The following is a 17,668-nucleotide window of genomic DNA, read 5'->3' on the forward strand; positions in this document are numbered from 1 at the left end:
TGATGCTTAGTGCAAAAGTGGAGTACAAGCGGTCTCAAGAAACAGGGTTAAGACAAGGCCTCAAATAGACCTGATGCTTCAATAGAAACTTTATTGCTTGTTATCAAGTGGAGCTGTTATGTGTCTTATTATCCCAGCCCAGTCTGGGCCTGCCGGCACACCCCCACAGCATATGTACACATTTGCTTCACACTGCTGGGATGAGAGTTCTGAAGAACAAATACAGCAAGAACAGCCTCGCTACAAATCTTCCAGCCCATACCATCCTCCAGCGCTGCAGAAGGTTACTGTAGTCCAGCAGGTGACATTTAATGGCAGAGAGCTTTTCCTGGCAGATGTCCACAAAGCCATCTCCCAGGCTCTGATATGCAATGATTTGGTATTTTAAAAAGCCTCAGTTCCACCCTGCATGTCCTCTTCTGCATTTTGTCCCGTAAAATCTAAAGCATGCGCTATTAAGTGGGGTACTAAAGACAGTAGACAATACTCAGCCAAAGGAGATCTGTAAACATGATTAGGAGAAGGATAATTTGACAACACAGCACAGGCTGAAGAGGGAAGAGTTTTCCATTTATCACTCCAGTCCAAACTCCAGTTTGGAGCACATGTCCATATAATTAACTTCTTTCAAAGAAAGTCTTCAAGGAGGAACAGGATCAGTTAAGATACAAGGCCTTGCCTCATAGATAAATGGTCACATTCTCCATGTTTACAGAACTTTGAAAAGGGTGAGTCAGACACTGGAAATCCAACAATGCGGTAGGATTTATTTTAAAATCCTGTCGGATTATGTGAAGTGTATTCAGTAAATCTGAATCTTTCCTTCTGTGCAGCTCTGCTCCCTCCTGCTGGGCATGTGTACTTATCCTTTTGCCTTAAAACCAGTGGAAACCAAACTGCAGAAGATCCTAATATTCATTTAAACAAACAGTGCTTCATCAGTGCTGTTTGCATATTCACTTGCTCAAAGTTAGATGCATGTTTCTAGACAATCAGTTACCTTAGACTTAATTGTTTCAGGATTCATGCACCTTAATGTCTCCAAGGGGTTAATTACAGCTGTCTAAATATCTGATCAAATTGAGCAGACTCCTAAGGAGAATACTGAGTTTACATTCTTGTGAGTCACAGGGGACTGAGAATCCGGACACCTGTGCTGTGGTTTGGACTTGGTCATTAGAGCATTCAGAGTTTTAAGCTCAGGTTCTTAGAAAATACTTTTCACCAAGTGCTTTCATTTAAGAAGGGAGGTCAAGTTCAGCCACCCGATTTTCAGAAATGCTGAAAACCCGAAGCCCCTAATGATTTCCTTAACATTTGCTCCAAACTCAGCATCAGTGGGAACTAGGCTGATCACCTTTGTCTAAATTCAGTTAGAGAGGAAGATAACCACTGATGATAGATGCCCCTTTGAGTAGACTGGGCTGAATTCTGTCTGGCTATAAGTGAATGTAAAAAACACTTGCAGAGATGCTGCAAGGATGCTCTAGCCCTGACAAAGTGCTTAGAAATGGTTAAAGCAATGTATTGCTACAATTGTAATTGTTTGGCAAACAAAAGCAATATACATGCAAGGCTGAGGAGGGAAGGCTGTTGAGAAGTGCATCCCTTATTACACAACCCTATTTCCTACAGCACTAACCAAAGGGGACAACAGCTTGTCTGACTGCACAGCCTGCTCCTAGGCAGGTTCAGGCAGAAATTAAAAAACAAGACTTGGAAAGCAACTGCATGGCCTTCTTACATTATAGCAGAGTTATTCCCTACACCCTATTTCCTCCTCTTTTATTTAATACATTACAAGCACTATATTTTCATCTGTATACTTAGCATAATATTCCTCTTCAGGAAGAGGTTACAGACATATGCAGAGTTAGCAGCCCTTGTTAAAAAAAAAAACAAACTAGTGGAACGAACTCTAATCACGAGAAAAGTAATGCAATAGGGCCTTCCATGTTGCAGCAGAGGCAAATAAAATCAAAGCAGGGCACACTCAGATAAAAGCAAGAGACAAGGGAGTTACTGATCCCTTGGAAAAATTGGAGCAATCCAGGGAAGAAAAAAGCCTGCTTTGCCACTGGGCGTCAGCCTTGAGTCACATGTTGTACGATTGAAATGTAAAGGCACACAACTTTAGGGGACGTCTGTTGTCTTACACCACATAAGACAGTGTAGCTCTGCTGATGCTAGCAGAGCTGTGCTGAATTACACCATTTGAAGATACAGCCAGTGAATTTAAGGGCATGTCTACACTGACGACAGGGAAGTAATTCCTGTACAGTGATAATATATTTGTGATAACGACATTGGTCAGCATAGGCAATTCGTTACATCTCGATTATCCACGCAGAGTGCTTTAATGGCTTCCTAAAGTGCCATGAAAACTAGGGAACACGATTTTGAGATCTTGACAGAAGCCATTATCCACCATACAGGCCAGACATTTGTGAGCCAAAGGGAACCACCCCCAAAGACAGCCAAGTGAGTGCTCACAAAACCCACAGGATGCTGTCGTGTGCTATGTCTCACCTGTCAGCAACACCGCTATTACCACAAACTGACAGAACCAGCTTCTTCCAAGCTATGAGTTTCAGAAAAGGTCCCACAGATACATATAAGGGAGTAGATGATAAAACAAGAAAACCTGCTGATACCACTTCCCCATCATTTACATATGCAAATTCTATTCACACACCAAGGGCATCAGAGCTTAATTAACCATTGAACTGCTATATGCAATTAAAACACCTTACTACTTCTCTCGTTCACAGAAAGAATACAACACACCCAGTCTCTCCAAGAACTGTTAGGTCTCTCACACAAAAGCTGAAGTCTTAGTAATATTTTTGTTTCTAGCATTTTTAGTGAGGGAGGGACAGATAGAAATTCCAACGCCCCCTCCTGTGTCTCACGTGAGCTTCCTATTATGGAGCTGCTTTTCTCAGAGCGTTGATGCTGCTGTTACCAGATCATAAACAAAAAGACACATTCTTAAGATAGGCAGATGAAGAGGACTAGCCCTGAAGAAAGCCAGAGTTACAGCACAAAGCATGGTGTTTCACTTTGTCAGCAGCTCCCTCCATCTCAGGGTGCTCTAAGCTTCATCTGATGCCTCATTCCTTGGCTTTTCCCCAGGCTTTCCTGGGCCTTTTGTCAGCCTGAATCCACAGCTACACAGAGAATCTCATCTTCTCCATTCCCTCTGCTAGCTTCAGGCCAAAGTTATTTTCCTGAGGTACAGCTTTTTTTTTTTTTTTAAACTCTACTTATTTGTTCATCTCAGGACCAGTCAGAAACAATTGAAAGACATTATCAGTCTGACTTTAGGCAGACACAGGCCATAAGCTAGTGACAACAAGATACTTTACCTGGCTGTGGCAGGAGCCCTAGCTGTACCTCAGATCAGAAGCTGGCCCTAAGTACTTTTCCAAAATTTCTCAAAAACAGCACATCAGTCCCCAGAGAGGAAGCTTTTCTTCTACCCTTCCTATTTTTACATCCTCCATTCAGCTCATTTTCTTTTGAAAATACCAAGAAAAGAATCCATGGACTAGTTTCATCCCCTTCCTTAGGGCAGTACAATGTTCAAACACACACACAGAACTCTCTATACATAATATACAATAATCTCATGATTTGTGCAATTCAAGCTTCTAACTCAAACTATAAACAGATTTGCTCCAGAGCACCTGTATGAAACTTTAAAATCCCCAGACCCTACCTGCTTACCTAGCACACCTATACTGGATGCAGGAACTATAGTTCTACACTTTGATACCTCCCAGCAGCCTCCTCTCACAGGGTTTAAGCAGCCAGATCACTCAGCTATGCAAACCGGCAGCTGGCAGCTCCGCCTCTTTTTCACAACTACCCAAAAAGAAGCACGTGCCCTCACATTTTGCCTGCCCAGGGCTGGTGCAGGTGCTAAGCCTCAGTATGGGCAGCACCACAGCTACCTCAGCAAAAGGCTCTCATGCACGTTTCTGACACTGTGCTTTATTTCTGTTCATTGTAGAAAGCCTGATACCCTGACACAGATGTTTTGCCTTTGCAGTAACGAGCTGTGTTACTACTCTCCTCTCAGACTAAGATGAATTGCAAGACTCACACCCACACTCCCAACTCCCCTTGAGTTTAGGTATGGAAGCCCAAAATATCCATCTACAAAACAACTGGTTCTGCTCCTGTCTGGCCCTAGAGAAGCTTTAACTTCCAAGGGGTCTCCACTTCCTTCAGGTCTGATCAGGATTTGACAGCAGGACTGAGGAGGTACCATTTGCCCATGTCTCTGTGTTATCCACATTAGAGGTGATGGAGCTGGTGTATTTGCTGAGCATAGCCAGGTGTGGGAGGGAGAACACTCCCAAAGTTTTAATCATCAATGCAGCAAGGTGCCTGACTAATTTGTAGTCCAGATGTTTCCACTTCTGTCGAAAGTCTGTTATCATGCTGTTTGTTGTTTTCCCTTGAAACCTATCCTGCTGCTTTTCCTGGTCTGTATTGGGTTTGCGTGGTCTTTCCTCAGATTGTTTGCTTTTGCTAAGAATTTTTTAAAGACAAATTTAACTCTTTAAGCAATGAAGTACAGCTTGAAAGCCTGATTCAAGGGCACTTGCATCCCCTGTCAGAAACCTGACCTGGTCCCCCCACGCTTGATGCAACACCTGAAGCTGCTCCACTAACCAGCAGTTAGTACTGGGAGAACAGGTGTGTTGCTATAGTCTGAGAGGATTTGAGCAGGAAGGCTAGGAGCCTCTGCTCCTAGGATCTCTAGTTTAGTTTTTACTGGCATGGGGGGCTGCTCTGACTGGGGTAATGCACTTGTTTTTGAGAGGTCCTGCTCAGGTTTTGGAGTTTGTGGTGGTGTTTGTGGAAGGAGACAGAAAATGCAAGTGTAGCTGAAGTTACATTTTCCAGCAAGTTTTCTTGGAAGAGGGAGGGTTTAGGCTCTGGTGGCTGAAATGAGTTTGCTAAGGGTGGTAAGAGGGGGAAGCTTGTTGCATAGGCACAGATGTTGCTTGATATTTCTCAGGACTGAGAAAATACAAGGGATGAAACCTGGCGTGGCTTATCACTTTAACTTTTGTGAATCTGTGCCAGGTTTTTAAAGGTCTTTAAACTCAGATGTTGCCTATGTTGGAAACAAAGGTGTCTCTGCACAGTGCTGTGTGACTGCTGTAAGCAAACCGCTTCTATGTTTATACCTAAAGCTGCTGTGGTATGTGTTCAGTATGCTCGGTGCGTGAATGATATGCTTAAAACCAGAGACTCTAGTCAGCTTGAGTTTTCGCCACAAGGTGGCATTCTCTGAGCTTTTTTTGCTAAGGCACACTAAAACTTACCATCCTTAATAATAACAATAATAATTAAGCGGGGGGGGGGGGGGGAACCTCAAACCCTCCCTGTGTTTTCTGAAGTCTGTGACAAAGCAAGATTTGTTAGGACGCTGCTCCTTCTCTTGCAAAACAATGGTGCTGCTTTCAGAGAGCTGCAAGTGAGACTGAGGGTCAAGTCCCTTTAAAAAAAAAAAGTGAAATACAGTATTGTGCATCTTGAAATCTGAAACCAAGAAACAGAAGTGCAAGGGAAACAAGGGGGAAAGTCTTGCAATTCCTGAGGACAACTGTTGCAAGTGGCGTTTTAAGGAATAAAATATACATATATACATTTAAAGGTCATTGAATGGCTTTTGTGGAGAAACCTGTGAAATAAAGGAGCCTTGGAAGAAGAGATTTCTTTTTCTCCTCCTCTCTGGATATAATGGCCATTGCAAAGCAAAGCATCTTGAGATTTGGCTTCAAATGTCTCTTCCTAGCAACTTTTATGCTAGCCTGTGATGGACAAGGTGGAAAGAGAGAGAATGGTGGTCCTGCCTGTTACGGAGGATTTGATTTGTATTTCATTCTAGACAAGTAAGTCAGTTCTCTGTTCTTTTTCAAAGGAATCTTTCTGTAGGCATGAACTGGGATGGCATATACTGATACCGAGGAGGTTTTCTTTGGATTTTGATTTTGTAGAAGTCACTGTGTCCCCGAGGGACCTGCGAAACTCCTTACCACTCTGGCTTTGTTTTTGTTGTGGTGAATTCTTTGGTAGGTCTAGTATATAATCCCATTGTGCTCTGTAAATTAAATCGTTATAAATTTTGCTGTGACTGATATAGAAGCTTTATTGTGTACTTGACCCTGTAGTTTCTTAAAAGAGTGCTTGGGAGAAGTGCAGCACCCTGGTCACCTCTGGTTTCCCTATGAACCGTGAAAGTTGAGGCACTCATGAAAAGCAGGGGCTGGAGAGTTGTTATTGCAGGCATTAATTCTGTAGCTGAAAACGTGGAGGAAATGCTCGCCTGCCTGGAGGTCTGCTTCTGTATCGCTTGCTCCTTAGCTCTGAACGTTCTAGAGCAGCAACTTGCAGGTAAAGACTGGGCTCTGAGAGGTGGTTACTCCCTTCGAAAGGGTCTGATTTTGGCCGTTGTGATGGAAAACAGCTAGAATGCCTTATTTAAAGAGAGCTTTATTTTCTCTATGCTGAGTCACATTTTCTTTTGTTTCCTGTTAATCAAATGCATATTTTGACTGCTTAACTGTTTATACTGAAGATAACTTCCCACCTCACTTTTTTCATCACTAATTGTGATAGTGTCATCTGCTTGGCACTGGTGAGTTTGCCTCTTTACAGGCCTTCAGGTTGTAGATGGAGCAATGTGAAATAGATCTGTGCTGAGCTTTGGAAAGCTTCATATTGAAGCAATACAACAATTTACAAAAAAGTATAAAAAAATACTAGCTAAAATGATTCTCCTAATTTTCTTGATTAAGAATAGTTGTTTTGAACCAAAGGTTTGGAAATACTGGAGAATATGCATGCCAGAGCCATGGTACTGACATTATTAACCGTAAATTTTAGAGACAGGAAAGTATTTGGAAGTTGCCAAAAGTGCTCGCAGATGAAGCTTTCTGACTGATCCTCTTGAGTGTTTTGCAGTAGCTCCCACATTCCATTAGTATAAATGACTTGGAATTACATAACACTTTATTACAAAATACGGGGTAAAATGTAAGACTGAGACACTGGATATTTTAGTGTGCCAGTTGTCCTAATGCTCAAGGGGAAAGATTTTTTTTTTTTTTTTTTTTTTACTTTATTCAGTGGAAAGATCTACCTATCTAATGCATTTTATTGCTTTGGCTGTTTAGTTATTAGTTGGAATACTTTTATTGCTACATATGAAAAAAAAAAAAAACCAGAGCATGATTTGTACTACAGACAGCTTTTGCAAACTGCATTTCCCTGAAAGTTGAAACAGAATTGAAGGTTTTCTCAAATCTGATGAATGTGCTGTGTTATACCTTGGAGCTAATGTAATTTTAACAGCCACTTATTTCAACTTCTGTGCTGTCCTCTTACTAAAAGGCATGACTTTCTAGGCTTGCTCAAGGGATTATGAATTTGGGTGGAAACATGAAGCTTGGCACAACTTTTAAAGTAGGCAGGCTTGCCTCAGTGTCTATGTATCAAGGTATCCAACAAAAAATCCTGCTTTGACAGTTGCAGGATTCCTATTTCTGGGATTTTTCTGGTGCGGAAATGAACAGGGTCTGATGTAAAAATGTCCTTGGTCTCCAGTGGAATTTGGAGTTACGGTGTTTAAGCTACTAGTGTGTACGATATGCCGTGGACCTGATTGTTTAGCCTTTGAGGAGGCTGATGAGAGACTTACTGTGGTGGAGTAGGTTATCCCATATCCTTTATCTTTAAAACTTTCTTTCATTCCTCAGATGCTAAGCTGAAGTTCTAAAAAGCTTGAGTCTTATATAGCCTGGGTTTTCTACCTTCTAATTGTTTAGAGAATGTTTTCAAAAATGCTACTGAAGTCCTGAATGCGGAGAGAGGTGATGCCTATAGAGGCCTTCAGGCAAACTATGAAATGATAATAATAGATTCAGGGCTCACTACTTTTCTTTGAAATAGCTCTAAAAATGATTAAAAATTATTAAAAGTGATAAAGGACACTGAAGCAGAAGAGATTTAGATTGTGAAACATGAAATGCTAATTTCAATGGTGGAAGAAAGCCATTAAAATATTAAGCAATCTACTTTCTGGGATCAAAGGAGTAATCAATAAACACAGCCCTGGAAGCCACCAGTGCTAGAGCCCTCTACTGACCCTTTTGCCTCAGCGCCTGGTTGGATTTAGTGACTACTTAAGTCCATTTAGCACCCTGTATGTGTGCTGCTCACAGGACGTGTTCCAGCTGCTGCACTACACATAGCCCTTGTCGCAGCGCTGGCTCTTGAAGCATACTTCTGGCTGCAAGAAACCCCTTCAAAGTGAACACGTAACCCACTAGGGAAGGGGCACGTGTTATAGGCTGTTCTCATGAAGTGATGCTCTAGCTCCCTGCGACGTTCTCCTTAGGAGACTCCTGCAAACTTGCAGTGTGAACTGTTGAAGGGAAACCAGGTTTCCTCCGGCTGTCTGCAGAGAGCTGGAGACATGACTCCCTGCAGATGGCATGCTCAGAGGACCTGAAGCAAACCTCCCATTTCTCATGGTCATGAAGTAGAAGAAAATCCAGTATTCAGCCATTCAGAAATAATCCTGTTATGCTACGCAGCCTTGATGTGCATGTAACAAACAGGACAAAAGCTTGAATGATACCAGATATGCTTGCTAGGTTACAATAGCATCCTTAATCTCTGTGTGTGCACTTGGATGTCTTCTGTCACTTCCAAGAGTTCTTGCACAGGTTAGGTAGCAATAGAGAAGGCCTCTCATGCTGTGACCGTTGGACCGCAGGCTAGCAGAGTTATGTTCCAAAAGCGATACACCCCAGAGGACTGCAGTTTGAGTTGGGCAAACTCCTTGCCAAGTAAAACTGAAGTTGTCACGCTGTTGTTGGTGCAGTGCTGCAACTTTGGAGGAAGCCATGGTTTGCCAGCTCTCTTGAGAATTGTTGCTTGACATGCAGCAAACTTATAAGGACAAAAATAACGTTACACACACAAACACCTAACTTGAAATTCTGAGGTGCCTGACAGCAGGTTCACTGCAGGAATTGTATTCACATGAGTTAAGACTGGATTAATCCATTTCTCTTGTGCTTTGATTAAAGAAAAAAAAAAAAGGTGGAGAGGGCTACAACTCAAGCTGTATGCTATTTAGAGTATAGTTGTATGCTATTTGCTATTTAGGTTATATGCAGGATCTAGTTATACAGGGTGCTGAGCATCTCCAAGTGGAGGTCATACCAAGATGAGCCCAGTGTTGTGGAAAGTAAGGCCAGCTTATCTTAGGAGAATTGTTGAGAGAGCTGGTCCTAGATGGCATGTCCTTTTGTGTTACTGTGGTGCTGAGGATTGAGGCTCCCGTAGACTGAATGGTAGCAAAACATACGGCAGAAGATGGTGCCAAAGAATTTATGGCCTGGATGCGAGATAAGATATAGGGCCTTCATTAAGAAGGAAGAATGAGGAAGCAGTGAGATGTTGATAAAAAAGCAAACATTTGTTTTTGCTGATGTTGTCCAGTTATTCTAAAAATATCATCCATGTGACTAATCAATGAAGACTATGACCCGCCCCCTAACTGACATGGTATCTAGTGCTGTAGTATGTAAACACCCTCCACGAGCACAGTTGGAACATTTAGAGGCAGCTCCCAGATTAATTTATTTGCAGGTAGGGAGGAAGGAATAACAATGAGTAAGTCTTCTGAGTAATCTTTTGCTGTATCCTCTGTATGTCAAAGGTGTTATCTCCTATGCTCTTGCCTGTTGTGTGCAAAGAGTAGGCATTTTATACCGATGTGCGGAAAACACACAAGGAACTGTACACGCGTGAAAGAAAACTTGGCTCTAAAAGATCCTTGGCAAAATGAAGCAAGTAATCCAAGCTGTTTCCTGTGATCCCTTCGTTATTCAGCCAGACAGCTGATCTATTTTTAACCAGTTGTCTTGAAGTGAAACTCCTGCTCTAGAGAGGCTAATAGTTGTTTCTTTGAATCTAGCTTTAGTAGCTGTAGTTACCATGACTTAAGTGGGACTAAGTCCAGATTTACACTCAGAGTGTAGAAGAATACAGGGGCCACAGTGGGATGGAAAGCAGACAGACGGTCTGCATCACCAGGCAGGGAGACTGACCTACATGAACCGCTTCTGGTAGTAGTGTCTCTTCCCCTGGGAAACGTGAGCCCTCCAACAGAGCTAACCACAGGACCCTTACAGAGCTGAATAATATTCTAGCTGCTCTAATCTGAAGAAGTACAGGCCTTTAGCAGGTAATGGTAAAATTGAGTGTCTGCAGAAATAGATTCAAAATCATCTCTGATCTTCATTGACCTAGTCAGTGATTCCTTGATTGCTTTTCTGGAATCACAGGCCTGAATCCAGAGCAATGTATGCATTTTGTTTGGATGGCAGGAGGTTGCAAGTATATGGAGGCATAGTTTTTCTTTGTTTTAGCATGAGAGTTGAGGGATGCTAGCAAGGTAGGGTGGAGAAATTTGCACATTCTTGTGTCTTTTTGCTTGTTGCCTGAAGGAATGTAATTAACTCCTAAGTCTGCTGTAGGCATGCAGTTGCAATGAGCTAAGTTAATATGTGAAATCCTTACCCGTCAAGACCTGTGTACATGTGTTTTAGCCAGTGGTGAATCTAAGGTTAACTATTCCTTAGTAAAAGGGATAGGTGGGAGCTACCTTACATCCAGGATTGTGTGCCTGCAGCACTCTGCACTTTATCTACTGCTTGATGTAAATTCAGTCCATGGTTACTTGTTTATTAGTTGGGTTTTTTTACATATCCCCTGCCAATCAGGAAGAGAAGAATGTTCTTGGCCTGCGATTGGGCTTAGAGGCTTATCCTGCTCTGAACTGGACCTCTATAGACCCTGTAACCTCAAATGTTTGACGGTATCTGTGGTGAGCTGTCTCATGTGAAGTGTGGTACAACATAGCAGTGTTTCCTCAAAGAATTGCATCACCTCTCGAACATCTTTGTGTTAATGTAGTGTTTTCAAAATTGCTCCTGAAGCATTTGGAAAGGCAAAGGACACTTTTTGGCTCATTTGTGTTATTTTTAAAGAGCTCAATAAAAAGATGCTGCAAAACTTCTTGGGTCGATGCCACCTCTGACAGCTATGAGACTTCTTGAAGTTAGTCCAAAACTGTGGAAGTTTAAGGAGAATTTTCATCAACATCAGTCTCTGAATCAGGTGTCTTTATGTAATTCTGTCAGCTACAGTGCACGTAACTGGTGTGAAGTCTTTGTATGAGAGTTGGTGAGCTTGATTCTGTTTTCTTCTAGTTTGTGAATTAAATAAAACCACGGGTATTCTGAGAAGGTGCAATGACAGAAATGGAAATAAGGAGTCTAAAAAGTGCAAGAAAGACAAACTGTAAGGAGGTTTGAGTTGCTGCAGCTTTGGGTTACGGTGCATCTTGTCACAATGAGTAGGAGAAAAGCACCTGCTGGAGGGCAGGGTTTAGCCAGAGTGTGGCTCCCTGTGTCTGGAACCATGGAGCCATGTGGAGTGTCTCTCTCACCCCTGCGTTTAGTTTAGATGTACAAAATGCCAGCACAGTCGACCACAGAATGTATCATTCCCTTGTTAAAGGCATAACGGTTTACTTAGTCTTAATTTCCATTTATTGGGCTTTTCTCCAGCAAGAGAATTTGGCATCCTCATGATGAGCCTTTACTTAAATTGCAAGTTTATAGCATCAACCGTTCAGCTGCGAAGTGTTGGCTCGCTGATCATCTTGTTTCTCTTTGGGAATATGAAGAGATAACGATTTTAAATTTGGCTTTTATTGTCTTACAGTTAGGCTTTAGAAATACTTGTCCTACTCAGAGTTCTTGGCCTGCCTTATGAGAGGCTTTACAAGTGACAAGCGTCTTGTACTGCAGGACTTCTGAATAACACAGCTGAAAGCTGTGGAGGTGAACATTGTAAGCTAATGCTGGTTTTCTAAACTTTCTATTGACTGCAAAAAGGTTGGTTTTATTGGTTTTGTCCATTTTATGCCAAGTGAAGACTGTAAGAAGTCTGAAGTGTGTTTCAGAAGATGTATTTTCTGTATTAGAGTGCTTTTTTCTAAATGCAGACCTGGGCATTTATAGCCACTGACACCTGGGCTTGACTAGATGGAGAAATTAACTGCAAGTAGACTGCAAGCTGTCTAGCTACAGATGGAAAACTTGCTGCGCCAGAAGGAATGATGTATGGTCAGCAAAAGTCCGAGCCTTCATTTTGGGGCCCTTTTATAGCTTGCTGTGGTAGAGATGAAGAATAAATGGATTGTAGACTATTCCAATTGCCCCACTTCAGTGCCTTTGGAACTGAAAGCAGAAACCGTCCTCCTTTTGTGGGATAGAGTGGGTTTGGTTTTATGATTGTAGCAATGGTAAGAAGCTTCCTTAAAATAGATGTTTAACATTCTGCTGCTCTTGAACTTCAGGTTGTTCCTCTTGTGAGTTAATAGATGTGTGGGAAGGTTTCACAGAAAAGGAGCTGTAACTTCAGATGCTTGGAGTTTTGTTCCAGAGGGCATAAAGGTGGGACTGTTGGTGGGAGAACAGAGTGAGGATGATGAAGGGGAGGAGGTGCAGCAGGAGCTGAAGCCATACTTGTGTGTAGAATTAAAAAGCGCTGCTTGCCTGAAGAAACTGCCCAAACAATTTAGGACCAGCGGAACAACAGTTGCAAAGGCAAACACTTAAACTATTGACTTATTGACTGGCACATCATTGAATTGAGCTATTGGTTTTTAAGCCTTATTCTGGCAAATGCTGTTTTCAAAAAATGCAGGACTTCTCAGAGCCATGGAAAATGACAGGAGTTTTATATGATGACCTACATACCTTATGTGCTCTGTGGCTGGATCTCATTCCCAGCTGCCTTGCTGCAATAGTAATTTTAAGTGATGACCAACTTTTGTTCAGAGGGGAAGAAACAACCATACTTTTAAAGGCTACTGTAGCTTCTAGGGCAGTGTCCTGTTGCAAGTTGGGGCTAGCTAGAGCTTCTGTGTTGGCAGAGGCTGAGAGCTAAGTTTTCCCTTAACGTGAAGTGTGGTATGGTTGTCTTACCTGATGGCTAGGAGAAGGTTGGTTAGGGTATACTTGTGAAAGGGTCCTAGCTTCACATGTCTGCTGCTGGATGGTTCAGAAGACACGTGAAACTTTAATGAGGTGTACTTGAGAGGTGGATATATGGTCTAAAGCAACATACATTTCACTGAAGGAGGTAGTAATTGTTTTATGGTTAACAAAGCCTTGGCTTCGTGTGTCTTCTGGAGACTGATATAACCATTGCTACAAAGTCAAGTGTTTCTTTTATGCCTCACCATATAAAGACAATAAACACTTATTTTCCAGGCTGGTTCTCAGAAATGGTTTGGGCTATTTGGCATTGATGGGACTGGAGTGCCTGTCATATTCAAGGTCTCAGAGTTATTCCATACATCTGAGAGGAACTGGCACCTGGGGTTTGTGTGTTTCTGTTCTATCAGTTGGCAGTTTGGATGCAGCGGGGGTTGAGTTTCTTGTTTGAGAGCAAGTCCTGATGTACCTTGCCCTTCATCTGTTATAAGATGCCAATTTTCCCATTGTCTGTGTGGTTTAATTAGTTTATCAAGACCCTTACTGTTGGTGTTTCTTTGGTCCTCTCTGATACACGTTTGCATGGAGAACAAGTAATGGTTTCAAGTCCTGGCCTGATGAAAGGAAAGAGAGCCAAGAAGGAATCTAGCACTATTAGCGTTTGCTTATGATCAAGTCTCCTCTGCAATCTGTCCCTTACAATCATGGACAAAATGGAGGTGCCTGTAAGGTTATCTTTAAAGAGGTGCATTTGGTATCACGTCCTTTGTGCAATGAGAGCCAGAGAGTTCACTGTTTTTCCAGATGGTCCGTATGCTCTTGTACCTGTGCAAGGGTCCTCACTGCATGTCATCTAAGGTTGCCTTTGGACATATTGGGGTCATATAGAGAAAGAATGGCTTAGGGTATCACGGAGCACGTGGGTAAGGCCGAGGTTTTTACTGAATGGCTGTAAATGAAAAGCAGGTGTGGGGAGAATAGGGAAGGAAATTTGCATGACCTGCACAATGTGGTTTGCATGCTTGCTGTGCTGCTAGGAAGTGAAGTAACGCTCTTTGCAGCCAGGCTGGGGCTGGCTGTACCAGGTGTGCAGTACTTGGGTGAATCTGTTCATGGCTCTTCATTTGCATTCTCAGATCTAAGGTAGAACAGAGTCAGGTCAGACGCCTTTTCTTTCTGTGAAGGGAAAAAACATCTTCTCAAATGTTCATCTTTACTTCCTCAGGCTGCAGATCAATGAAGTTTCTATTAAAGCTGGAATGGTTATTTCCCCTATAAATATTTTTAATTGTAGTCAATGAATTAAATAAGTGATGACACATTTATTTTCCAACTCTAGGAAGGAATTTTTTTCCAATATTAATATTCCAGTATTCATAGAAGTGTTTATGCCAGAAGGGGCATTTAGTGCTGAAAGGTTCTGATTAACCTAATTTTTTCCTGGTTCTTACAACATAAAGAAGAATAATCCAATCCCATTATAGTCCATGGTTTCTTTTCCTGAGGAGCAAAATTAGTTTGGTTTGCCTTTAACTGAGGTGTGAAAGAATTAGCCAGAACAGTCAAGATGTGGACCTAAGGTGTTTTACTTTTCATACTCTCGAGCACAGTGGAAATGCTAGAGAAGTTTAATAATCTGTTCCTCCAACTGGATTTTTTTCTCAAAATACACTTGAGCTAAAAGCTCTGCATAATGGTATGGCAAGTGAGTTGGTGGATTTAATCTAAAATACTGTGCAGAGAGACCGGTCTTCACTCAGGGTTTATTTGTTTAAGGCTGTGCTAAAGGTCTAGCATAACTGCCATATGTTATTGCCAAGTGTAGCCTCAAATGCTTGCACGGAGTGCAAATTATTCTTGCTTTTCAAAGTTAAGTAGGAAATGTCATTTATAGTTTAATATATCTTTAAAGGAAGGATATGGACAGTGAGTGTTAAACAAAATAAAAAGAAATGACTAGCTGAGCAGTGTGGAACAGAACATTAGGCTGGGAAAACTACAACAGCAGCATTTAAACTAATATCTCCTGTAATAATTGTTTCCCTAGATCAGGAAGTGTCCTGCACCATTGGAATGAAATATATCATTTTGTGGAACATTTGGCCCGCAAGTTCATAAGGTAAGAAGTGCTCCTTTGCAGATAACCGAACGAGGAGGTGTGTGCGTGCCAGCGGCTAGGAGACGTGCTCTCAGTCGCAGTCAAGTAGTACATGCTTCTTTCCACCAGAGGACTTGGTGGAGAGAGAGTTCCTAATGCTTTTCTCAGATCATCCCATTGACTGCTTTTCCCCAAGTTTCTGTCATGCAGGAAACGGGAGTAGATAAGCTAATTGTTCCCTTTTTTCCTGCCTGACTTCCATGGATCAAATCGTATTTTGGGGGGGAAGGAATCCTCTTGTTTCTGAGATGGCTGGCTACTGCCTGAGGTACAGAAGTTTGGGTCTGCAGGGAGAGGCCTGAGGCTGTAGCTTTCAGGCACTGAATGACTTGAGACTGGATGAAAAATCCCCCAGGCCAGTGGGTGGAATGTGTTATGATAAACATAATTAGCCTTCCTTCGTCTCCATGGTGATACCAGGATGCACTTAAGCCTTTCTTGCTTTAGCAATCCTAAGGTCATGATGCAAGTGCTATTTACATCTTTTAGAAGGACTCCTCGTGGTTTGCCTTGACTAGGAAGGCCCAGGGCAAAACACCTTTTGCTGCTCAGTCCTGTCTTCCATCCTGTTGAGTTATAATCTAGATAGCAATTGGAGCGCCCTGTGTGTTTGGTGTTACCCATACAGTAAGCTCTGGTCTGGACCACCAAAATAATTTACTTTTGTTCTCTCCTTCTCCAGCCCTCAGCTGAGGATGTCCTTCATTGTTTTTTCAACTAGAGGGACAATTCTAATGAGGTTAACAGAAGACAGGTAAGAAGAGGCTTAAAGGTGCACAGCAGCTTTTGTGTCCTTCTGGTAGCTTCCTTCACCTTCCTTGCTCAATGATTTCCAGTCCACTGTGAGCAGTGTTGTGACACCTTTGTGCTTCTCAATTTAATTGTTTGAGTCGCCTGCCCATTTTCACGTATGACACTCATTCTGCTAGAATGCATTAAGGCCTCTTAAGGCAGAGGTTGCCGTATTAATTTTAACTTCTAAATGTCTTTCTGTCAGCAATTAGGGTTTTAACTCAAACTGCTTTCATTGAGGGAGTCTGTCTTCCACAGATTTTCAGGCTGTTGTCAGAGAACAAGAGCCTTATTGCCTTTGAAACATCCTTAGGGAGTTTCTTCTGCAAACAAATAGGTGAAACTCCCTTCCCATAAAAACAAACTTGAAAGCCGTAGGTGATACCCATACTCTTGAGGTAGAGGTGAACATGATTTCTTCAGAGGTCTGAAGGTATGTTGTAGGCAAACAGTGTTTAGGATGGATTGCAAGGGTGTATATTTTTTGGCAATGACAGTCTGATTGCCATGTTTCTGAAGCATGTTCCTGTTGTCCCCTTGTAGATCCCCAAGTTAATCCCAGTAAAATCTATGGGATGGATGTATTTTTTTTTTTTGACTCTGACTTCAAGGAGAGCTAGATGAGGTCCTTTAATCGCTCTTGCTTCCTCTGTTAACTTTATTGCCACGTGGAGCAAAAATATATGTAACACATGTGAAGACTGTATAAGTCAGCATGTGTTTTACATATTGGATGTCTATGAAATTGCATACCAAAGCAGCTACTATAGAGGAATGAATAGGAAACTGGCCGCTTTCCTAAAGAGCAGTCCACAAACATACCAACCTTGAAAAATGTCATTAAACCCAGCCAGACTAAGTGTCTCTTGCCACTTGCTGCAACAATAAGTAGAAAGAGAATGAACCATATTGAACTTGGTGCCAGAGGAGAACCTGTTCCCTGCCTCTTTCTGTCTCCCACCCTGTGAGCACACCCCATTGCAAAGATCTCTAGTCTGGTAAGGCTCTAAGCTATGAGACTTAAGTGTTTCCCATGTGGAAATGTATTTCATATTTATCCAGCTGTCCTAGAAATGTTGACTGGGAACAGGATATTGATATGATATTAGTCTAAAAACGAGCTGACTGGAGAGCTGCTGGTTTTTATTGGAGGACTGACAAACAAGGTGTGGGCTTCATGCTGGTTCCTTAGTTAACACTGGCCTTTCTTAATCGGGAAGCTGGAGTAGTGGCAAAACCTCTTCTACCTTGCCCATGCCTCCATGTGGTGTACCAGCATCTGAATGTGAAGATTGAGGGTGCTTAGCATCCCTTTTGGAAAAACTCTGTGCATCTAATGGGACTGGATTGACATATTTTAAAGACCTTTGCTGTGTATTTTAAAATTTCAGTGTTCATGTTTGAAAAATAGTTCTGATCACAGGAATTGCTCTTGATTTTTAAATTCAGCTTTGGTGTGGTATGTGCACGGGTAGCTGAATGGAGGAAATATCTGCCCCTGGCCCACCTATGACTTACAGCTCAGTGTCTAACTAGTTTGGGATATCGCAGGTATAGAATGAGTTCTTGAAAGTTTGATAATTCAACCTGTTGCAAAAGCAGATAATCTTTTCTC

General features: G+C 42.1%; 2 protein-coding genes across 4 annotated transcripts in view; both read left to right on the forward strand.

Moving 5' to 3' along the window:
• CDS2 (CDP-diacylglycerol synthase 2) overlaps positions 1-17,668 on the forward strand; it is a 161,575-nt gene that overhangs the window by 113,879 nt on the left and 30,028 nt on the right. The gene's annotated exons all lie outside the window — the stretch shown is intronic.
• The window catches only part of ANTXR1 (ANTXR cell adhesion molecule 1), a 111,145-nt gene continuing 99,025 nt past the window's right edge, over positions 5,549-17,668 (forward strand). For all 3 annotated transcript variants that reach the window (XM_050910288.1, XM_050910289.1, XM_050910291.1), the window contains exons 1-3: positions 5,549-5,912; positions 15,151-15,222; positions 15,944-16,015. In XM_050910288.1, the coding sequence (XP_050766245.1) occupies positions 5,761-5,912; positions 15,151-15,222; positions 15,944-16,015 (296 nt within the window). In that variant the 5' untranslated portion in view covers positions 5,549-5,760. The remainder of the gene's footprint in view (positions 5,913-15,150; positions 15,223-15,943; positions 16,016-17,668) is intronic.

Source organism: Gymnogyps californianus, chromosome 23, assembly GCF_018139145.2.
Source record: "Gymnogyps californianus isolate 813 chromosome 23, ASM1813914v2, whole genome shotgun sequence".
Taxonomy (NCBI): Eukaryota; Metazoa; Chordata; class Aves; order Accipitriformes; family Cathartidae; genus Gymnogyps; species Gymnogyps californianus.